General features: G+C 53.0%; 1 protein-coding gene across 6 annotated transcripts in view; it reads left to right on the forward strand.

Moving 5' to 3' along the window:
* Positions 1-15,965, forward strand: part of TENM3 (teneurin transmembrane protein 3) — a 1,336,193-nt gene extending 1,320,228 nt beyond the window's left edge. For all 6 annotated transcript variants that reach the window (XM_056114252.1, XM_056114254.1, XM_056114255.1 and 3 more), the window contains 4 exons: positions 2,534-2,830; positions 6,138-7,749; positions 11,137-11,267; positions 14,201-15,965. In XM_056114252.1, the coding sequence (XP_055970227.1) occupies positions 2,534-2,830; positions 6,138-7,749; positions 11,137-11,267; positions 14,201-14,956 (2,796 nt within the window). In that variant the 3' untranslated portion in view covers positions 14,957-15,965. The remainder of the gene's footprint in view (positions 1-2,533; positions 2,831-6,137; positions 7,750-11,136; positions 11,268-14,200) is intronic.
* The last annotated feature ends 8,598 nt before the right edge of the window (positions 15,966-24,563 follow it).

Here is a 24,563-nt window from a genome sequence, read left to right on the forward strand (position 1 = left end):
CCACACACACACATGTGAGCACGCCTTTAAATCACATTCTGAGAAACACAAGCGCTCTGGAAGTCCATTCGAACTGCATAAAGACCAGAGAGACAGTGCAGGGGGTAAGGTGCTAGCCTTACATGTGCCTGACCCCAGTTAGATGCCCGGTATTACACAGGTTCTCCGAGCCCCGCCAGGAGTGATTCCTGAGCACAGAGCCAGGAGTAAATCCTGAGCACCACTGGCTGTAGCCCCCAAACCTCAAAAAAAAAAATGTGCAATGTCTTCTTCAGACACCAAGAGTGTCTCACAAATGGAAGCCGCGGGCCTGGAGACCTCCCGTCCTGTGTGGGGTCCATTCACCCCAGCTTCTGTCTTTCTGCAGGCCTTTCAGACACAGGGCGGTGGTGTGGGCTGGTTAGCACCTTCCCAAGGTGGCAGGGCCTCCAGCAAACCTGCACTCATCGAGTTTCACCAAATGCCCCTCAGAGGAGGCAGCAGCTCGCCCGCAGGAAGTGGAAGCAGAGAAGCCTCCAGCTGCCTGCTCGGAGCTCAATGAGAGCCGCTGCAAGTTTGCGGATGGATGAGGCAGGTTCCCACGCTCGGCCAGCCCCACCTTGCTGCTTCGAGATCCAGCCAGGATGCAGCTCAGCAGTTGAGGCCAGAGTCTATACCCCCAGCAGGCCCACACATGGGCACCACGCATGCCCCGTACACACCCGTATTGCCCACACCACAGTACATGTGCAACCACACACCCACACCATACACACACAGCTACAACACATACCACAAACACATACACACACACACACACACACACACACACACACACACACACACACACCCCACTTTCCAGCCCTGGAATGGTGTGGGTTGTTTCCCCCACACCAGCTGGGTCTGAGGCCATGCCTCAGTCAATAACTTCTTAGCTAAAAGAACTTAAGGGCTCAGCAGTGCTTAAATTCCTACCTTTCCGTGTGAGTCTGAAATGGTGTGTGTGTGTGTGTGTGTGTGTGTGTGTGTGTGTGTGTGTGTATGAGAGAGAGAGACAGAGAGACGGGGGTGGGGAGGTTATAAGTAATCAGACCTCTTCGTTTTGAAGGTTCCCACTGAAGGACATAGCCATGTTTCATTTTTGGTTTTGGACCACATCCAGATGTGCTCCGGGCTTGCCTCTGGCTCTCTTTTCAGGGCTTACTCCTGGCGAAGCTTGGGGGACCCTATGGGATGCTGGGGACCAAACCTGGGTCAGCTGCATGCAAGACCAAGCTCCCTACCTGCTTTCCTATGGCTCCAGCCCCCAACTACATTGAAACTTTCTTTCCTTGCAGTCCTGGGGATCAAGCCCAGGCTGTCACAACACATAAGGCCTGGGAGCTCCCACTAAACCCCAGCCCTGTGGGGAATTTCTCCCACCCCAGGGGCCGAAGAAAGAGTCTGGGAGTTAGGAGCTCACTGGCCTTGCACACTGTCTTGTCCTCTGCAGCACCTGCGCCCCCAAGCATGGCCCACTGGGGGTGGCCGCGCAGGCTTCCAGCTCTGCTGGGCTAGCCCGGGCCCCAGCTACTCCGTAGCCCCGAGCTGCCAGCCCAGTTGGTGGAGAATTTCCACGAGGGACCCGAGGGCCTCCTGAGCTTTGCCCAGGAGCCCCTCCCCCCCCCCCCCCCACACACACACTCACACTTTGCAGTTCTGCTAGTTAACAAGCTTGTTGGTCTATTCCAGCTGGGGACTGTGGTCTGGCTTACAAGGGTCCCTATACCATAGAGAAGAGTCACCAACACTTGCTGTGTGTGCCTTGGCCCCCCGCCAGACCTCCCCCTGTGCAGTCCCCCATGCTGGATGTGCCCCAAGCCAGGGCAGCCCTTACAGAAGCCCGATGCCCCTGCTTCTCTGCTGGGCACCCGGGCCAGGCTAGTTAACCAGGCGACAGCTGAGGGGGGCAGGCAGCTGGGGAAATGGCTCCGTTTCAGCCCCGGGCTTAAAAGCAGGGTTGGTGTTTGTAACCTCCAGCTATTTAAGCCCATTAATAATTCACGCTAATGTGGGGTCCACCTTCTCCTTAACTGCTCTTCAAAGGGGCTCGTTGCACTTAGCGCCTTTCTCTTTAATGGCCCCGTGATTAATCCGATCAGTGGTTATTTTGCAAGGTCTGGTTGGGGGAGGGGCTCTGAGCACTTTGCGGGGACCTATTGGCCGCCTCCTGGGCTTCTCCCCAAACCTGCAGGCAGATCCCTTTTGGAATTCCTTTTCTATTTTTCATTTTTTCCTGATCCATGGACTTTGGTTTCCAAAATTTAATTGCAAAGGTTTTGAAGTTGTGCCAGGTGGGTCTTTCTGCTTAATGAAACCTTTGGAAAGTGCAGTTGATCTACCGCCTTGCGCTTGTACCCAAGAAGTTGCTAAATTAATTTGCTGACAAGGAGAATCCATCATCCTAAGTGGGGAGAGACGATAGTGGGGTGGGGAGGGGTGCAAGAGAGGCGTGAGGGGCCTCTCTCGAGCCCCTAACGGGCCTCATCTCGGCCACGGGTGGCTGTCCTCACAGGTGAATGGCCGGAACCTGCTTTCTGTCGACTTCGATCGTACCACCAAGACGGAAAAGATCTACGATGACCACCGGAAGTTCCTCCTGAGGATCGCCTATGACACGTCGGGACACCCGACACTCTGGCTGCCGAGCAGCAAGCTGATGGCCGTCAACGTCACCTACTCCTCCACGGGCCAGATCGCCAGCATCCAGCGGGGCACCACCAGCGAGAAAGTCGACTACGACAGCCAGGGCAGAATCGTGTCTCGGGTCTTCGCCGATGGCAAGACGTGGAGCTACACTTACCTGGAGAAGGTGAGCCAGGCTCGCTCGGGGTAGAGCAGGGGGCGTGAGGGCTGGCAGGGCAGAAGGTGCTTGCCGAGCCAGGGCTGATACCTCATACCGTCGGTGGTCCCTTGCACAGACCGGAGGCCACCCCCAAACACAGAGAAGGTGCCCCCCTATTACTGGCTGAGTGTGACTTCCTCCCCACCCCCCAACAAACATACACACACACACACTCTCACACATACACACACACACACCAAGAAATAAGGAAGCCATCCTCTGGTTTCTCTCCAGATTGTATGACTCTCTGCATGGGGAAGGTAAGAGTAAGGAAATGGTAACACCTTCAGCCATCACAGCGACTCCCACAGAGTGAAGGAGGAATAAGAGGAGGAGGGGGAGGGGGAGGAGGAGGAGGAGGAGGAGGAGGAGGAGGAAGGGAGGAGGAGGAGTAGGAGGAGGGAGAGGAGAAGGAGGAGGGGGGAGGAGGGGGAGAGGGAGGAGGCAGAGGCGTGTGAGCAAGCTCCATTTGTTCTCGGAGTTCTGATCCGAGGAAGAGGAGGAAGAGGAGTGGAGGAGGAGGAGGAGGAGGAAGAGGAGGAGGAGGAGGAGGAGGAGGCAGAGGCGTGTGAGCGAGCTCCATTTGTTCTCGGAGTTCTGATCCGTCAGGCCCTGATGATGAATTCCTGCATTAGCAAGGAGTGTCTCCTTAGTCAAATTCTTCTCTCTGAGACCCTGTGCCGCAAAGGATGCTGGGAACAAATGGGGAGTGACCGCTGTCCACCTGCCGTTAGTTCACGATCACAAGTGCAGATGCCCTCGTCTGTGGTCAGTGAGGGATTTCCCATCCAGCTCTAGCGCTTCAGAAAGAGCCCACCCAGCCTGGCAGGGTGGGGTGGGGTTGGGAGGGGAGGTAGGGGTCCCCGGGGTCGAATGAACTCGGAAAAGCCTGGTGGTCCTGCAGGAGTGACCTGGAAGGTGTTTTTCTCACTGTAGCTATGCTTTGGCTTCAACTCCTTTCTTCCACCTGCCGCTTCCCATGCCCCATGCTTCAGAACACTACACAGGACAGGAGATAGCACAGACTCGGGTTCTATTCCCGGCCCCACAGGGTCCCTAGAGCATCGACAAGTCAGCCTTGGAGACCCCCAGCACTATGGGGCCTGGCCCACCTCCTCGGATCCTTGGATTAAGCCATCTGCCCAACTGGGCTGAGAGTCCCCAGTGGAGGGTCCCCCAAATCTCCCGAGTAGCACCTCCTAAAAAAAATATTAAAAAAATATTTTTGCTTTTTGGATCACACCCGGTGATGCACAGGGGTTACTCCTGGCGGTGCTTGGGGGACCATATGGGATGCTGGGAATCGGACCCAGATTGGCCACATGTAAGGCAAATAAATTTCCTACCCGCTATGCTATGGCTCCAGCCCCTATTAAAATTTTTTTAAAAATAAAACCTACCCAGCACAGAAAGAGCTGGAACTGCTCCACCCTTGTGCCACCCCAGCCTTTCTCAGTGTCTCGCCCAGATCCCCAAATTGGCCAAGGGGGCTGGAGCCCAGGCAGTGCATGCCGGGAGCTGTACAGCGTGACATGGTCCCCAGCCTCCTGCCCAGGGTGACAATCTCTCCCCACCCAGCACTGCCAGGCATGACCCAAAAATAACTCAGGTGGACCTGCCAGCCTACCCTGAGAACTTCCAGGGCCTAGGCGCCCCATCCCACCTGGTTCATCCCTAGATTCCTTGGAAGCTTTGCTTATCTAGCTGCAGGGCTGACCTAACATTTGTGGGGGTCAGCCTAGTAACAAAACATCTCTCCCGCGTCTCCTGCAAGCAGGGCTTGTTGCTGGGGGCAAAGGACAAGGGGGCATGTTTGGGTTTTTGGTTTTTTTTCTCCACTTCTTAGCTTCATCATCCTTAAGTACTAAGCATAGTAGGTAGCCCAGAAGCCAGTCTGAGAGCTCTTCGGGCCCTAATCAGATTCAGGGTTCACCGAAGGAAATATTTCTTTTAAGTAGGTTTATCATTACAGATGCCAGGGGAAATTTTTTAATAAAAGAAAACCCTCTGCCAGACCTGCATTTCCTTTAAGGGCATTTGCAACTCTTCCTCCCCAGGTGTTGGTTGGTTCAGCCCTGTCACTTGATGCAGAGGCTCGACACCCCCCCTTGACCCCGTTTCATGTCTCCCCCTAATAAAGCAGTGAATGCTGAGCTCCTCCCCTGCAGTGCTCTGGAAGTGCAATCATGATGTGTGGGGATCTCGTATCAAATGAGGAGGAGAACAACCAGAGGTGGAGGAGGAGGGTGTGGGGAGCCACGTGGCTGAATCATTGCTAATTATGGCTGGGTTTGCGTTTCCCATATGCTGTTTTCTCCCTGAAATACCGTCTTTGAGGTAACTTTGCTTGAACCCATTGCTGGCTGATCTCCCACACACACACACCCTAGTCTGCTGAATGCCTGAAAAAAGGGGACAGGGCATGACAAGATAGCTCGGCGGGACTTTGAGCATCATGGTATGGCCTCTCCCCATTGGTCGCCCCCACAGACTGGGCCAGGAATTGCCTCTCTGTGGAACCAAGGAGAGTGTCTGGGTCCAAGAGGTAGCACAGCGGGTCGGAGAGTGGCCTTGCTCATGGCAAACCTGACTCCCACCCCCATCACCCCAGATGGTCTCCTGAGACAGTGAGGAGTGAGCCCTACCAGGTGTGACACCCCAGCCAACATCTCCCTCTGCAAAAAAAATACCCAGCACAGGGCTGGAGAGATAGTACAGCAGGTAGGACGTTTGCCTTGCACGTAGCCAACCCGGGTTTGATTCCCAGCCTCCCTGAGCACCTCCAGGAGTAATTCCTGAGTTGCAAAGCCAGGAGTAGCCCCTGAGCATCGCTAGATGTAACCCAAAAAGGAAAAAAAAAAATACCCAACAAGGTCAAAATGAAAAATACCTTCTCCGACATCACATTTTCACCTCTTCATGGTCGGGAGATAAGTGCTGGGTTTTTTTTGTTTTGTTTTGTTTTGTTTTTTCACTTCTTAGCTTCGTTGTCTGTCCTTAAGGACTAATCATAGTAGGTAGCCCAGAAGCCATTCTGAGAGCTCATCAGGCCCTAATCAGATTCAAGGGTCACCTAAGAAAATATTTCTTTTAAGTAGGTTTATCATTACAGATGCCAGGGAGAATTTTTGTTGTTGTTGTTTAAAGAAAACAAGAAAATAAAAACCTCCTCCAGGCCTGCGTTTCCTTTAAGGGCATTTGCGACTCACTGACCGACCCAAACTATGGGTGACTGTTGTCTCTCTCTCTCTCCCTCACCATCCCCCTCCCACAGTCCATGGTGCTGCTGCTGCACAGCCAGCGGCAGTACATCTTCGAGTACGACATGTGGGACCGGCTGTCAGCCATCACCATGCCCAGCGTGGCCCGCCACACCATGCAGACCATTCGCTCCATCGGCTACTACCGCAACATCTACAACCCGCCTGAGAGCAACGCCTCAGTCATCACCGATTACAGTGAGGAGGGGTTGCTCCTGCAGACGGCCTTCCTGGGCACCAGCCGCCGCGTCCTGTTCAAGTACCGCCGGCAGACGCGGCTGGCAGAGATCCTGTATGACAGCACACGAGTCAGCTTCACCTACGATGAGACGGCGGGCGTCCTGAAGACCGTCAACCTGCAGAGCGACGGCTTCATCTGCACCATCCGCTACCGCCAGATCGGGCCACTCATCGACCGCCAGATCTTCCGCTTCAGCGAGGACGGCATGGTCAACGCCCGGTTCGACTACAGCTACGACAACAGCTTCCGGGTGACCAGCATGCAGGGGGTCATCAACGAGACACCGCTGCCCATTGACCTCTACCAGTTCGATGACATCTCCGGCAAGGTGGAGCAGTTCGGCAAGTTCGGCGTCATCTACTACGACATCAACCAGATCATCTCCACGGCCGTCATGACCTACACCAAGCACTTCGACGCGCACGGCCGCATCAAGGAGATCCAGTACGAGATCTTCCGCTCACTCATGTACTGGATCACTGTCCAGTACGACAACATGGGGCGCGTCACCAAGCGGGAGATCAAGATCGGGCCCTTCGCCAACACCACCAAGTACGCCTACGAATACGATGTGGACGGGCAGCTGCAGACTGTGTACCTGAACGAGAAGATCATGTGGCGGTACAACTACGACCTCAACGGGAACCTCCACCTGCTCAACCCCAGCAGCAGCGCCCGGCTCACCCCACTGCGCTACGACCTGCGCGACAGGATCACACGGCTGGGCGATGTGCAGTACCGATTGGACGAGGATGGGTTCCTGCGGCAGCGGGGCACCGAGATCTTCGAGTACAGCTCCAAAGGCCTCCTGACACGTGTGTACAGCAAAGGCAGCGGCTGGACCGTGGTCTACCGCTACGACGGCCTGGGGAGACGCGTGTCCAGCAAGACCAGCCTGGGCCAGCACCTGCAGTTCTTCTACGCCGACCTGACCTACCCCACGCGCATCACACATGTGTACAACCACTCGAGCTCCGAGATCACCTCGCTCTACTATGACCTCCAGGGCCACCTCTTTGCCATGGAGATCAGCAGTGGGGATGAGTTCTACATCGCCTCCGACAACACGGGCACCCCCCTGGCTGTCTTCAGCAGCAATGGGCTGATGCTCAAGCAGATCCAGTACACAGCCTACGGTGAGATCTACTTCGACTCCAACATCGACTTCCAGCTGGTGATTGGCTTCCATGGCGGCTTGTACGACCCCCTCACCAAACTCATCCACTTTGGCGAGAGGGACTACGACATTCTGGCAGGACGATGGACCACACCAGACATAGAAATGTGGAAACGAATCGGGAAGGACCCGGCTCCCTTCAACCTCTACATGTTTCGCAACAACAACCCCGCCAGCAAGATCCATGATGTCAAAGACTACATCACAGGTAAGCAGGATGTTCTGCTCACTGCTGAACCCCCACTCATGACTCATGTTGTTTGCTTAGACTTTGCCAACCTTTCTACCCTCACCCCACCCCACCCCCATGTTTCCTTGGGGACTCAGGCACCCCTTTTTCCCAGCTGCCAGCACCCAGTTCTCAGCAATGACATGCAACCTCATCACTGAAGGGAATCTAACTCGTGTGGCTTTGCAGCCTCAGCTCCCAACCCACATGGCTGTATAGAGGGGTCCCGTCCTTTATTAGACAGGGGGGCAGCAGTGTCGGCCTTCTGCACAAAGTACCACAACTTCCACTTTGCTGATGCTTGTCTTGATGCCAGGGAGATCCTCACAGAGGAATCAACGTGACCCTATAACTGCCCCTATAACTGCCAAGGCTTGTCCCCAGCAAGGGGGGCTGCAGGGCCCTGCCTTCCCTGTCCCCATGCCCCAGCTCAGCCCCTGCACTCTGGGTATGCACTCACAGCCCTCCTCATCCTCCCTCTGCTGTCCTGGTTACCAGCCAGTGCTCCCTAGCCGACTTCCTCTGACGGTGAGAATTCCACCAGCAGATCCACTTCCGTGGCCACGAAGGTCTGCAGGTGACCATGGTCCCTGCCGGCAGCTCCCTTCTTCCCTTGGCAAGCCTTCGGCTTCATTCCCCCCTCCGCCCCCCCCCCACCCCCCCGCTTCCGTCACTCCCATCAGGAACCTCTCCACCACGCAGGGGTTTCCTCGAGGAAGCTTCCTTCCCTGGAGTCTTTTCCTCATCTTTTTGTCTGGAGTTTGGTTTGGTATGGATTGGGTTGTTTTTTTTTTTCTCCCAGGCAGCTTTGGGCAGTGTCTCCCCACTGGCCCACTGCGATGAAGTCTGTTTCCTCAGGTCTCAGACCAGCTCAGGAGCTGCTTAAACAGCCGGTACCCTCACGGTCTCCCAGCCTCCTGGTTTTTCCAGCTTTCCTCTCCAGGAACCAGGCAGGGCGCCCTCCCCTGGAGCCCCTTTAGAGAGCCTCCCTCAACTTCTGGCTAGCTGGCTCCATTGCAGCCAAGCCTCCCTGCGCTAGGGCTAATACTTTTGCTTTCTTTTGTTACTGTTGTTTTGTTTGGGGGCCACCCTGGCATTGCTCAGGGCTCTGCACTCAGGGATCACTCCTGGCAGGTTCTGGGGTCCATATGGGGTACCAGGGCTCAAACTCGGGTCAGCCTCTTATCAGTGCCTTACCTGCTGTATCACTCCAGCCCCTCTGGCTAATACTTTTTTTTTAATTGAATCACCAGGAAATACACAGTTAGACAGTTACAAGGTTGTTCATGATTGAGCTTCAGTCATGCAATGTTCCAACACCCTTCACCAGTGCGCATTTCCCACCACCAATGGCCCCAGCTTCCCTCCCACCCCACCCCCAAGCCTGCCTCTATGGCAGACAGGTTCCTTCTCTCTTTTTTTCCCCATTTCTTCTCTTAGGCACTGTGGTTTGCACACCTGTTACTGAAGTTATCATGCATAGCACTTTTCTTCCTTTCAACACCCATTTCTTGTCCAGAGGGATCACTCTCAGCTACCATTGTCATAATGGTCACTTCTCTGTCCTAACTGCGCTTCACCGCCCTATGACAAGCTTCCTACCATGGACCTGTCCTCCTAGCCTCGTTTCTATTGTCTTTGAGTAGTATTCTCATACTAATTTGTTTTTACATATATCCCATGTATGAGTTCATTCTTTCTCCCTCTGACTCGTTTCACTTGGTATGATACCCTTCGTGTCAAACTTGGCTAAGACCCTCTGAAAAGTGAGATGGGGGGAAAGGACCCTCTGGTTTCACAGTTGCATACACTTTATTCCTGGTAAGAGAACCTTTACCCCCAGTAATCCACCATTCGGGAGAAAGCATTTCCTAGTTTAAAAAAAAAAATCAATCGGACCCTCTCATATATTCTCACCAAAAAGAAAAAGGGAAATCAGGATTTCTCTCTGACCATCTCCAGCCGCCTCTTTTTGGAAGAGGGATCTACCCCCCTGACTTTTCTAGGTCTTTCTAGCCAGAGGAGGCCAGGACAAAGGCCCCGCACAGCGGTGATGAGGTGAGAGTTTGTGCCCCAGAGAAGGAAATGGGAAGCAAGAGGTTTTCCATCATTCTGACAAGTGGTTTACTGCTGCTTATGGAAGAGGTGTTGACAGGGGCTGCCAGAAAGGCTGGCGCAGCCCCCCCGCTCCTGGCTCCCCCTCGCCTAGCAACTTGGGCTGCAGGGAATGCCGGAGCAGCACTTTCTGAAAAGCATCGAGAGAGAAAGAGAAAGAGAGAGAGAGAGATGGAACAGCATAAAATATATTAGGTGAAATTCAATTTCAAATTTTCCAGCAATGTGCTTAATATATAAAATAATCTACACCCAACTGGACTCATAAAACGGCCAGCCTGCTGAGTAGCTCTGGAACATTATAACCTTCCAGAACAGAATAAAAGCCCAACTCGGAGCTTCATGGCTTTCGGAGTCACATGACCATCATGGAAAATGCCACTGTAACCGGTTCCAAGTTCTCCATGTCCCCCAAAATAAAAGTTTGCCTCCACCTGTGCGCAGAGGGGCTGCCTTTGAAGTCCTGACTGGGGCTAACTGGGGGCTCCCATGCCCCCTGGCCAGTTTTGCCAGGTCTTGGCATTGGGCTTTGATTAAGAATCAGCTGTTGATGTGAATACACCCAGATTTGGGGGAACGAGGCTATTAACAGAAAATGGGTTGTGGAAACCCACATGCCCTTGGGTGATCAGTTTTGAAAGCTAATAACATATTTCTGGTTTTGTTTTTTTGTTCTTTGCTTTTTTGCTTTTTGGGTCACACCCAGCAATGCACAGGGGTTACTCCTGTCTCAGGTACTCGGGAATTATTCCTGGCAGTGCTGGGGGGACCATAGGAGATGCTGGGTATCGAACCCGGGTCAGCCATGTGCAAGCAAATGCCCTACGCACTGTGCTATCGCTCCAGCCCACATATTTCTGTTGATGACCAACTTTTCCGCACAAGGGAACACAGTGTCTCCGCCCCTGCTGTGTCTTGTGTCTTTATCATTCAGCTGTACCTCGGGACTGTTGTTTGGTTGCTGGTTTTGCCTTGTTTTCTTAAGCCACTCTTCCTGGCATGGGGCTGACCCTCCCTAGCCTCTCTTCCTCTGGCATTTTCTGTACCCTTTACCCATGGCTCTGCTTTGAAGGTGAGTGTGGGATGTTTCCAATGAGTGGATGAAGGCAAACATACTCTCCCAGCCCCCCCCCCCCCCGCCCCTGTTATTTGTCGGGTGATGGCGTGGGAGGTTTCCTAAGGTAAGAATCTGAATTGATGGAGGCACGACATCAACTCCAGCCCCTTTCATTTGGAACCTTCTTCTCCTAGATGTGAACAGCTGGCTGGTGACATTTGGCTTCCATCTGCACAATGCTATTCCTGGATTCCCCGTCCCCAAATTCGACTTAACAGAGCCTTCTTACGAGCTCGTGAAGACGCAGCAGTGGGATGACGTGCCGGTAAGAACCACAGAGCGACGGGGGCGGGGAGGGCGCTGGCCTCGCACGCAGCCGACACTGGTTCAGATTTCGGCAGCCATATGGCTCCCCCAGCACCTCCAGGATTAATTCCAGAGTACAGAGTCAGGAGTAACCCCTGAGTGTGACCGGGTATGGCCCCCAAACCAATCCCCCACCCCAAAGAAAAGAACAGTGTTTGACTCATTGAGGGACTGTTTCCCTCTGCACAGCCACAAACCGGTTCTGTGAAATAAGCTGGTTTAGCGATGCTAATAAAAGCAGAGACATGGGTAAAAGGTAATAAAATGCAGAAGCTCCTTTTTAATATATATATAATTTCTACAAAGACCACAAACCTCCCCTATATGAAAGCTTTTTGAGGGGGGCTGAGGGCATACCTAGTCGTGCTCAGGGGACCATGTACAGGGATGGAACCTGGGGCGGTCACATACTGGGCAAGCCCATTATCCACCGTACTTAATATCTCTGGCCCTGAAAGACCCAAAGACAAAATCAACCGGAGCATGAGGGATCAGTGTTTTAAATTAGCAGCCCACTAGGTGCCTCTGGGTTCAGAGCTTTCCAAATAAGAACAGTGTCTGCTGGTTAGCGACTGAAGAGGAAGTGTCCCCCTGGCAGTGCTGGCCAAACAGCCAAAGGCGGGGGGAGCTCTGGCCATGCATGCAGCCAATCAGATTCAATCCTCAGCATCCCATATGGTCCCCTGAGCACTGCCAGGAGTAATTCCTGTATGCAGAGTCAGGAGTGGCCCCAAAACAACAACAAAAAAAAAACTAATTTTTTTTTTATAAAAAAGACATCAGAAGAGGGAAAATGAATAAATACATCACCAAAGCAATACATACGTACATACATATGTATGTGCTGCATAATATATAATTTTATATAATATATTGTATGATTTATATAATTATACATTATTTTATTGCAATTATATATAATTTATATAATTACATATCATAAAATGGCAGCTTTCATGGGGCCGTTTCTCATATATATAAAATGGATATATTTCCCATATATTCCATTTTTAGACAGCGGTGATTTTAATTGCCACCATTCAGAGATTGGAATTGGGGTGTGCACTGAACGCCAGAGTTTCTAGCTTAAAGCAAGAATAATTAAAGATCAGGAAACTGGGTTACCCCGTAATGATAAGGAGCCAGCGAGGAGTGTCTTAGATTAATCTGCCCCTAGAGCAGCTTCCGATCATTCCAAGTCAGCTGAGACGTATATATACTTGCACAGGATCTGCTTAAGGTATACTTCACGTCACAGCGGCCCCTCTTTCAGGTGTCACCTTTGCATGTAAAAGCAGAACCCCTCATCATTTTTGGTTATTTTGTTTTTTTTTTTTAAGGAGGGGGAAGGGAACCTTTTTCTTACAGTTCTGAAGTGCCTGGGAGATGCTGAGCATTTCTTAATGCGCCTGGGCCAGCGCGTCCTGCCGGTGGGCCGGTTCCCTCCTCTCTGAAAAACACTTAAGTCTCTCTCTTTGCACAGGCCTTGCCAACTTCTTCTTCCAGCCTTTTAAATATGGTTCCGATTCTCTGCGGAGAGCGGCGCGCCATCAGGAGCGCAGAGGGGAGCCGCGCGCCAAGACTTTCTGCCCGGGGTGCAGAAAAACAAATGTTTCTTTCACTGCTGCAAATGAAACAGATGTTTCCCGTTCGGGAGACACTGGCCAGACAAACATCTGGCAGCAGGAGAAATGGGCTGCGTTGAGACGCACGGCCCCGCCCACACCCCAATTGCCAACCTCAGTGGCCCCCAGTTGAGGAAAAAAAGCAATGTTTGCCCTAGTCGTGGATCCGCACTGCCCTCCCGGGTGCGGCCCGTGCCCACTTGAGCCCCGCAGTTGCACTCGCTTGTTGGCCCGCCCCCCTACCCTGGGAAACCATTGGTAATTGACCTGCACCAAAGCCCATGAAGTGGAGCATGCTGTGTGCACCCTGAATCCTCAGTGCTTTGTGGGTGAAGGGCCCCATCCGCCGCTCGCTCTCCCAGAACGGGTGGGCACGATGGATGGGGATGGGGAACGGAGAACATTCAACACTGAAAGCAAAAAGAGAAAAGGCATTACTGTGTGCCCACATCAGAATTGGCAGGAGGGGGTAGGGGGAGGGACAGCTCTTGGCTAATTATGGGAGTTATGACTGCCACCTCCCCAACCCCCATTTCCAAACACTTTGGGGTCAGCTTGAGAATGCTTGAGTGCATTGCTCTAACTGGGGCTTTTTATTTAGGCTTTTTGGGTCACCCTCAGCGAAGCTCAGGAGTTACTCCTGGCTCTACACTCAGGGATTACTCCTGACGGTGTTCTGGGGGACCCTACAGGATGCCGGGGATGGAGCTGGGTTGGCGGCATGCAAGGCAAAGGCCCTACCCAGGACTTTTCCTTTTTTAAAATCCTTTTTCTCTGGTAAAGAACCAAGGGAGAGAGGGCAGAAGCCAGAACAATAACAGTAAAGTGGGTCAGGGCACTTGCCCTGCCTGTGGCTAACCCTTGTTCCATCCCCAGCAACCGCCGCCTAGAGTGATTCCCAGCGTGCAGAGCCAGGAGTGAGCCCTGAGCACCAGGGGGGGGTGACCCCAAAACGAAATTTAAAAAAAAATCATCCCAACGGCCGGAGCTATAGTACAGTGGGTAGGGTGTTTGCCTTGCACTAGGCCGACCTGAGATGGTCCCCCAAGCACCGCCAGGAGTAATTCCTGAGTGCAGAGCCAGGAGTAACCCTTGAGCATCGCCAGGTGTGACCCAAAAAGAGAAAGAAAAAAAAAAACCACGCGGGGTTTAAACGAAGGCCTCGGAGCTCCCCTCACCCAAGCCCGTGCGCCCTGGCCGTCAGTGGGGAGGGCAGAGAGCGGGAGCACGGCCGGGCCCTCACCCCTCATGTGCTTTGCCTTCACAGCCCATCTTTGGAGTGCAGCAGCAGGTGGCCCGCCAGGCCAAGGCCTTCCTGTCCCTGGGGAGGATGGCCGAGGTGCAGGTGAGCCGACGCAAGGGCGGCGGCGCCCCGTCGTGGCTGTGGTTCGCCACGGTCAAGTCGCTCATCGGCAAGGGCGTCATGCTGGCCGTGAGCCAGGGCCGCGTGCAGACCAACGTGCTCAACATCGCCAGCGAGGACTGCATCAAGGTGGCGGCCGTGCTCAACAACGCCTTCTACCTGGAGAACCTGCACTTCACCATCGAGGGCAAGGACACGCACTACTTCATCAAGACCAGCACGCCGGAGAGCGACCTGGGCGCGCTGCGGCTGACGAGCGGCCGCAAGGCGCTGGAGAACGGCATCAACGTCACCGTGTCGCAGTCCACCACGGTGGTCAACGGCAGGACTCGCAGGTTCGCCGACGTGGAGATGCAGTTCGGCGCGCTGGCGCTGCACGTGCGCTACGGGATGACGCTGGACGAGGAGAAGGCGCGCATCCTGGAGCAGGCGCGCCAGCGCGCGCTCGCCCGGGCCTGGGCGCGCGAGCAGCAGCGCGTGCGCGACGGCGAGGAGGGCGCGCGCCTCTGGACCGAGGGCGAGAAGCGGCAGCTGCTGAGCGCCGGCAAGGTGCAGGGCTACGACGGGTACTACGTACTCTCGGTGGAGCAGTACCCCGAGCTGGCCGACAGCGCCAACAACATCCAGTTCCTGCGGCAGAGCGAGATCGGCAAGAGGTAACCAAGCCCCCCTCCAGGGAGCTCTCCAGGGAGGATGCTCCCCACCCCACCCCACCCCCCATGCACTCCGCCTCCCAGCTGGAAGGGGGTCGGTCGGTCGGAGGAGGCGCGCGCCCGCCCCTGCAGCAGATGTGTTTGACGGCACAATCCAGATCGGACTCTTGGAGCTCCCCCACCCCTAAAGAGCCTGCCAGGAGAAGGATAACTGCTAGGAAAACCAGACAACACACACACACACACACACACACAAACACACAGGATAGTAACAGTCAAAGTAATAAAACTCTTTTCTGAATGACCTTAAAGGTGATGGCTTTAAAGAATTTGTTTACATGTGTATATCGCTGCACTCAGTCGGACTAAAATCAATGGGAAAAAAAACAAAAGAAAAAAAAGGGGTCTCGACCTTTTTTTTTCTTCTTCTTCTTGGGTTTTGTTTGTTTGTTTTGCGCTTCGGTCCAATCAGCTCCTTCCAGGCGCCTTGGATGTGAGGCTCCTGCGCTCAGACAGCAGTTGGAGGTGCCAAGTGGGACTCAGAGCGTCGCTTGTAGGATGTAGTCTAGGTCTGTCGCGATGCAGAAACGTGGGGCCACAGGAGCAGTTGGTCAACGACCCCGACATGGCACCCACTGCTGCTTTGTGAAAGGACTTCGCCGCCGCAACTGACTTCGCTCCTGCGGGGGGGATTTCGGAACGGATTTTAACCATGCTCAAAAAGATTAAAAAAAAAAAAAAAAGAAAACACACAAAAACAAAACGTGGTTTGCCTTGGGGAAAACACAACGAAACAAAACGGAAACACACACACACAAAAAAAAACTGGCAACCAGAATCCTTGTCACTGATAAGCAAAGGAGACCCTGATTTTTTTGTAAATTATGTGAGACAAGTTGTTTATGGATTTTTATATGAATTACAATTTACTGTACATCAAATATTAGTCTCAGAGGAGTTAATTTATGTAAAGTGTTTAAAAAGTTTATACTTAAAAATAAAATGATAAAAACATGTGAACCGTGTGATTTTTTTAAAAAACAAAAAGGATTGCACCTTTTGTTATCTGTTATAGCTGTACAGTATAAATTATTATATTGTAGAGATATAACGACTTATGCCTATAATGTCCAGAAGTGTTAATATTTTTGTATTAGGTTGAAAACAAATGTGCAACTTTCTATCACGAGATGGATAGGACCGTGCAATCCTAAATGGATGGCTAATCCGACAACTTGCTCCTTTCTCTTACTTTTTCAAGTACCCTGGCCTGACCTTTTGAGTAATCCAAGGCTGGAGGGATGTAAGGGGGACAGGGGTGCTGGAGGGGAGCTCTGGCCCCACCATTTGCCCTGAAAGTCGATGGGGGTCAGGGGTGGATATTCATAACCAGAGGTTTTCACTATCCCTGGAGCTCCATTCCAGATCACCGCAGATGCTCGGGAAGCATTTGGGATGTAGTCAAGGTCTCCTGAGACCCAGAAAAGAGCCGAAACCGAGCCGTGGCAAGCCACCAAACCGAAGACAGCCAGGTCCACTCGCTTCTCTTGGGAGAAGGACCAAACAAAAGGGGGGATGGAGGGGTGGAGACAGAAAGCTCCTGTAAGCCCACCCAACCCAACCATCTTGGGAGGTGCTTTGGATGGCAGTCTCTGCGCTGCCTCGGGTGGCAATGCCAGCCATGTGCCCCTGGCAGGCATGTCGCCAGTGCTCAGGCACTCAATTCAGCCCCCAAAATATTTTTTAGAAAAGATTTCTCAGTTCATTGAGCTAGAGTACCCACAGTTTTCCTCTCTGTATAATGGTGATCCAATATAGCAAGTGAACATGTCAATATAAAGGTTCGAGTGATGTATTGAAAATAATTTTCTAACTGCTTTGTACGTATCACATACTCTAAATTGCACAGTAGGCGTGTTTATTAAACAGATTGGCTGGGAAAGTTTTGAAATAGCTACTGAATTTACCAGTGTCAGTGCTATTACTGTCTTTGTGTATTTGGTAGAACTTACCGAAGTAATTACTCTTCTAATGAATGCTGATATTTTATTAGAATGAAAGCACAGATTAGCATTAATATTTTTTATCCTGGAAATCCTCTGGCGAATATTACAAACCCCAAATTTAGAAAAAAATATGCGATTTCAAACCACATTACGACACATGGCTGTTTTTCACGTTTCCTTTTTTAACTGTTAACTTAGGTGTTTTCGGGTCCTGTGGAATGGATTTTCTGCGGGGCTGTATTTAGCATGCTGTAAGTACTTTTGGTTGAAATAGGCTCTGAGTCTAAAGGCTCAGAAATGTTTCTGATGTACTTGACCATGAAACGCTTGTACCACAGGACAGAAGCGAAACCATAAGCTGACCCTCATCTCTGCCTGGACCGACCTTCTCACTGGCACCGATAAATAACAGATTTGGAGCCTCTCCTGGTGCTTATTTTAGATGAAGTCAAATCAATCCGATTAGTGTCTTGTTAGTAGGTATAATGCGCCTATTTCTAAAAAGAAAAAAAATTTAAAAAACGACTGATGATCTGGACATGCTTTTACAAGAAATAGTGGCCATGGGGAACACGTAAACAAGACCTTTTTCTAAGAGGGGGGAGGGAAACTATCAGATAATTAGCTTACAAAAAAAATTGATATTCAAAGTATTTTAGGCAAAGCCAGTCAAAATGCTTTCATGATATTTTGAGATGTAAATTTTGTCTGATTTGTATTGCTCTTTTCATTTGCCTTCTTAACTTTCTATGTGACCTGAATTTTCCATAACTTGATGACTATAGACTGCATCTAGGCATTCCAATAAAAGCCAAACCAATGTGTGTGTTTATATATATATTTTTTGTCTCCTCTTGGGCTAGCTTTTCTGTTTCCAGTACAAGCGTTCTCGGGTGGGGTCAAAGATGCGGGGAGGCGGGGGGGAGGGGACATCCGTGGACAGCCCAGTTGGTCCCCGCTTTTTTTTTTCCCATGGACCAGACCGCTACCTCAGCCAGGCACGCAATTCACAGGGGCTGCTCCCGTGGCCCTACTTTGTACAATAATGCCAAACACCCCCCCCCCTCCCCATCACGCCGAACATTATCCCTGTAAAGAAGAGTTTTAAAAAGGAGGGAAGTGGGGGAGAGACTGCCCATTCCCACTCATTCCAGTGATCCTGGCAATAACACCTAATTAAAACACTTGATTAGAATAATCAGTTTGGGCTGAAAGGCTCCAACCTCCTGGAGATGCCAAATCTCCATATAGACCAGCTGATTAGGGGCTGCTGAGTTAAGCAGTTCTGGACTGGCAGCCCAGGGCTTGGGTCTGAGAGGGGAAAAGCAGGCTCCATCACTTTTTTTTTTTTTGGCCTGGAGAACATGTTGATCCAACAAGAATTAGGTCGCTCCACTTGGCAAACTGGTCCTTCTTTTTTTTTTTCCTCCTCAAATTAACAGGTTTCACTTGCTCAACCCAGGAAATGCTGCAAACTCTGCCCTGCATCTTCTCCGACCCTTCTTTCTTAAGCAATGTCAGAAGGGATGCAGAAACAGTAATAGCATAAGAAGAAAAGTATTTTCCGAAAGAAGAATTTCCCAGAAGTGGGCCACGGGTCCCAATGGAATTTACATGCAGGCAAAGAGTGCCAACACCTCCCATCACATAAGGCTAACCCCTGAGTATAAGCACCCCAAATCCACCCCAGTCTCCCAAGGGCTGCAAGAGAATTCTAGGGTCGTGGAGGTTGCTCAGTGGTCAGGGCCACATGGTTGAGCCCAGGGAACAGCATGCCACACTCCCTTCCCTAAAGCACTGTCAGATTTGCCCTGGAAGACCCCCACCTCCCGCAGCATCACCAGGTCGAGTGCTGAACTATCCGGTAAGCCAGGCTCACAGGAACCCCCCCAAATTCTGCTCCTGGATCCCTAGCTTTCATGGCAGCTTTCATCTCTCCTTCCATCCTGGCCTTCTCCCACACAAGCCTGTTCCTCCCACCTGCTCCAGTCAGCTCGGGGAAGAGCTTAGCAGCGGTGTCTTAGGGAAAGCTGGGGTCCCCCAGGTGGAATTACACCTATGCTGCACCCTGCAGCCTGAAGCTCCGCCCATCCCTGGGATGCAGCAAGGTCCAAGGTCCTAAGGAGTGTCAGGGAAGCATGTTTTTCTAATTCCATGCAAATGACACAAGAGGGCATGCAGAGCCCTCCAGAACAGAGCCCCGTCTCCTGCCCACCCACCCAGGACTGGACTGTTTGGGGTCACTCCTTTAGCTCCCCATTCCTAGAGGCTGGCCGTGGTCTTCACTCTCATGGGGGATGTAAAGCTCCCAGCATGATCTGAGGCTTAGCTGCTCCTTCTGCCCCCTGCAGGCCCCCCTACCCCGCCCCTGGCCCTGGTGCCCGTGGGGCATTTCTAGAAGACTAGCAGAGAGGCCATGTGTGGGTATATCTGCACTGTGGCCTTCGTGGTGTCCCCAGAGCTGCCCCTGCCCTGGGCAGATGACCCAGCCCCAAAGGAAAGCAGTTGGAACTGTCACAGGGACCCACGTTCCCCGCAGTGAGCGAAGCCAGGCAGGAGCCCTGCGGAGGGTCTTACCTTCTTCTACAGAACCTCCTTGACCTGCCGCCCACCAGGGCCCTGGCCAGTCGTGGTCTCTCCAAGGCAGCTCATGATTGATACCGTGGAGGCAGAGAGAGGCCACTTTCTCAGTGCCTTAAAACTCTGTGGTGGAAACGCCGTTTCTGGAGTCCCGGACATAAGACAATTGGCAGGAATTTAGCCGACAAGCCCAAATTCTCCTGGGAACCTCCCAGCTGGACCGTGAGCCCCAGAGCAGTGCAGGGAAGGCGCCCACCCTACCCCCACCTGCTGACACGCGGCTGCCAACCCACAGGACTTTAAGATCCTCACTAGGGACATACCACAGGAAGGTCCGAACCTTGCCCTGTAGGCAGCTGGCCCCCATCTCACATAGGAACTCCCCACACTGCTGTGAGTGACCCCTGAACACAAGCCAAGAATAGCTCCTGAGCACTGTAAGGTGTGAGCCAACCACCCCCCAGAAAGAATAGCTCCTGAGAACTGTAGGGTGTGAACCAACCACCCACCCCCCCAACAATAACTCCTGAGCACTGTAGGGTGTAAAACAACCACCCTCCCAACAAAAGCTCCTGAGCAATGTAGGGTGTAAAACAACCACCCTCCCAATAAGAATAGCTCCTGAGCACTGTAAGGTGTGAACTAACCAACCTCCCCAACAATAGCTCCTGAGCACTGTAGGGTATGAACCCCCACCAAAATCCTCATTTCAGCTATAACATTCCTAAGTGTGAATTGTGAACACACACCAAAAAAAAAGGCGGTGTGAAACAATCTCAGAGGGGCATTGCATATTTATGTGTGTGTGTATATATGTATGTATACACACACACACACACACACACATATATAAGCACACAAGGCTCAACCTGTGACAACATGTTAGTAATCTCTTATGCTGTAGCTTAATGACTCCGAGGTGAGATACAACAATCTTCACACTTTCCTCTAAGGAAAACTTTTAGAAGATTATTCATAACAAAGCAATACAAAATAAATTATTTAGGATCTACCTTTGGGGCAGGCTTGGGGGGGTGGTAAAATTCAATCCCCATCATCACATAGGGCCCCTCCCCCCGAGCCCTACAAGCAATAAGCCATGAGCACCACAGGGTGTGACCCCCAAAAAGTAAAAAAGAGGGTGAGGGGAAAGGCAGGTGTGGGTTCATTCTTGAGATTCCAGCAGGACAGGTTCCCTCCCAAACACAAAGACCAAGAATGGGGTGCCCGTGAGGGGGCAACTGGCATCTCTCTCCCAGCAATCCTCTATGGGGTGGGGGGCTGCCCTCCTGCCTTGGCCTTGCTGCCCTTTCCAAGACTCTGGCTCCTGCGGGAATAAACCAGCCCCCCACAACCCGAGGAGGCCGGGTGGGCAGGGCCTGGCCGGTCCAGCAGCTGTGGGGAAGCGGCCGGGTCCCATCGGGACGGACTCTGGCGCCCCCTGCTGGTGCGCACTGCCAGCGCCCGGCCCGCGCTAGAGGTCCCCGGACGCCTTCTAAGGCTCTCAAAAGTGGGTACATCTTTGCCCAGTTGCCGGTGCCCCTCATCCCACCGCCCCAGATTGCTCCCCCCAGAATTCCCTGTTCCTTTTGGCTTGACAGATCAAAAGAGGCCCTTCCTCCCAGGAATTATTGGCAGCGTCCCCCCAAAAAACAATTCCCCAAAATAGCATTAATTTTTTCCCCCTTTCCCCTCTCCCTGTCTGGACAGCTTGAGAATTTCCCCAGGAGGGCAGGCATTTCTGATTCTCAGTGGTGTGTGGCTGTCCAGTGCCAGAGTGACAGGATTAAAAAGGGTTCCCTGAGTCCTGGGGGTGCCCTGTCCCCCCTTGCTGGGGCTCCCACTGCAGAAACAGTGTAGAGATGGAGGAGGGGCACTTCTTTTTTCTGGAGCGATAGCACAGCGGTAGGGTGTTTGCTTTGCGTGCAGCCAGCCTGGCTGAGCCGGGTTCGATTCCTCTGCCCCTCTCAAAGAGTCCGGAAAGCTACCGAGAGAATCTCGCTGGCACGGCAAAGCCTGGCAAGCTACCCGTGACGTATTCAATATGCCAAACACAGTAACAACAAGTCTCACAATGGAGACGTTACTGGACCCGCTTGAGCAAATTGATGAACAACCGGAAGACAGTGGACATGTTTGTTATCGAATGACCATGAGATGCACAGTCACAAAGTTGTTCAGTACTGGGTTTCAGGCATACAGTGTTCCAACACCCGTCCATTCGTGCGTGTACACTTCCCACCACCAATGTCCCCCCTTTCCCTCCCGCTGTCCCCCACCACCACCTGTTTCTAGGGCAGGCACTTCCCTTCTCCCTCTCCTTTGGGGACTATGGTTTGCAATACAGCCACTGAAAGGTTATCATGCATATCCGTTTACCTCCTGAAAGAGCACTCAGCTCTGGTCCAGAGTGATCGTTTCCAACCATCACTGTCAGAGTGGTCTCTTATGTCCTCTATCCTAACTGTCCTCTCCTCACCACCACTTGTGGCAGTTTTCCAACCATGGACCAGTCCTCCTGGCCCTTGTTTCTACTGTCCTTGGGTATTAGTCGCATACTGTTTGTTTTATCCCGCAAATAAGTGCAGTCCTTCTGTCAGTCCCTCTCCACGGGGCACTTCCTAAGAGCAGCCTGGCCAATAACAGTCCAGCCTGAGCCCAGCCCAGACTTTTTTTTTCCTACAGAAATGAGAAAGGACCTGGGGGCTGCAGCGATGGCACAGTGGGTAGGGTGTTTGCCTTGCACTCAGTCGACCCGGGTTCGATTCCCAATATCCCATATGGTCCCCCAAGCACCGCCAGGACTAATTCCTGAGTGTATGCACCAACTGTGCATCTCTGAGTGTGACCCAAAAAGAAAAAAAAAAGAAAGAAAGAAGAAAGGACCGAAGGGTTCCCGGGACACATCACCTTCCATGGTGGAAATGTCGTGGTGGAAGGTGCACATTGTGGAAATGGGGGGTCACGTGCAGGATGCAGTGGGGGCATGACGGGTCGGGAAGCAGCGACACCTGTCAAATGTCTGCTCTGCACCCCTAAAGGGTCACTTTGATCTTTAGGGCCAGAGAGATAGAATGGTGGGCAGGGCCCTCACCTTCCACGAGGCTGAACCAGGTTCAATCCCCGGCACCCCATATGGCTCCCTGAGCACTGCTGGGAATGATTCCTGAGCACAGCCAGGAGTAAGCCCTGAGCACGGCCAGGCAGGGACCCAAAACACAAAACTCTTCAATTACTCTGGCAGAGCTCACACCTGCGTCACACCTAGCAGGAATGAGGACAGTCAGTCAGTTTCTCTCTCTCTCTCTCTCTCTCTCTCTCTCTCTCTCTCTCTCTCTCTCTCTCTCTCTCTCTCTCTCTCCTCTCTCTCCGCCCCCCTCATCAATTGTGCCCATGCTCTGGCCTCAGGGGTGAACATCCCTGGCCCAGCTGAGACCAAGCAACATGGCTTTGTGGTTCCCCTTCAAAGCAGGGGAAGGGGGCAACACTGAAATGGGCCATGAGACTCTAGGATCCTCCGGTCGACATCATCCCCTCAGCTCTGGAGTTCCTGGCACATGCGTGCACACACACACACACACACACACACACCAGAGACCACCCCACCCTGCCCTCGCATCAAAGCCCACTCAGGAGAGAGAGAAGTGGCAGTGGTGCCAAGTACCTGGACCCACCACCCACCTACCTACCTGCGGGCCAGTGAGGGGCACAGATGGGCTCCACTGGGCTGGCAGAGAGGGCAGGAGGGTCTCAGCAGCTCTCTGAGAGCCAAGGGGTCAGGCCCATCCTCCAAAGACGCCCCCCAACTCCATGAGGGCTAAGTGCTGAGCCTGCATGTGCACCCAGAGCAGAAGACGGGCGCGCAAACACACGCGGGGCACGCACACTGGCAAGCAGAGCACCTGTGTACAGGGAGCAGGCAGCAGCACCCCTGCGGGCCAATTACTGCCGCTCTCAATGAGCCCCACCAGGCCACTCCCCACCTGTCCGGCATCTCTGAGCTGACCACCCGGTGCGCACCTGCCGGCCCTCATCCCTTCCAAGCAGATGGCCTGAAGTCTCGTGCCAAGGCCACCTCGGGGGCACCCACACTCACTGTAGCCTCCAGAACGCGCCACCCCACCCTCTGTTGGAGCCAACTGGTACGCAGCAGGCTGGGCCCCGAAGCCCGGGGCCCTCGTTCGGAGCTGGGTTCAGCTGGGTCTTGTAAATCAAAGGCGAGCAGGCCTGGCCGCTGCCTCTGCCAATTAGTGTGAGTTAATCAACTCTGCCAGTTCCCTGGAGACACAGGGAGCTGGGCGCAGCCCTGGGGAGAGCGCTGCTGGGGGCCTGCACCCCGCCTGCCGGGGGAGAGACTCTCCCGCCCCCCCCCAGCCCCCCTTGCTCTCTGCGTCTCAGTCTCCATCTTCCATCAGGAATCTGCCCCAGGGCTACCTCCCGCCCCCAGCACTAAATCCCTGGGCCATAAGGAGTGTGTGCATGCCTGCGTGTGTGCATGCCTGTGGATGTGTGCCTATCTGCGTAAATGTCTGCGTGCATGTATGAGCACCTGCATGCTTTGTGCATGTGGGCATGCCTGCATGCCTGTGAGAGTGTCTGCATGTGTGCATGCGTGTGTGTGGATGCATGTGTTGTGCCTGAGTGCATGCCTGCGTGCCTGCATGCAGGTATGAGTACCTGCATGCTTGTGTGCATGTGTGCAAGCCTACATGCCTGTGTGCGTGCGTGCGTGTCTGCATGTATGCGGGTGTGTGTGCATGCATGTGTTGTGCCTTCTTGCGTGTGTGCACATGCACGCATGTGTGCATGCAGAAATGTCTGAGACCAGAGAGATAGTACAGGGATGAAGGGGCCCGCCTCGCATGTGGCCAACCGGGCTTCAATCCCCGGCACTGCATCTGGTTCCCAGAGCACACCCCAGAGCACACTCTGAAGAGGCAGGACTAGACCCCGAGCGCTGCTGGGTGTGGCCCCAACCCCCACCCCAAATGAAATTTACAAAGAAAAGGGCTAAAAAACACAGGACAG

This window comes from Sorex fumeus, unplaced genomic scaffold, assembly GCF_029834395.1.
Source record: "Sorex fumeus unplaced genomic scaffold, SorFum_2.1 ptg000024l, whole genome shotgun sequence".
Taxonomy (NCBI): domain Eukaryota; kingdom Metazoa; phylum Chordata; class Mammalia; order Eulipotyphla; family Soricidae; genus Sorex; species Sorex fumeus.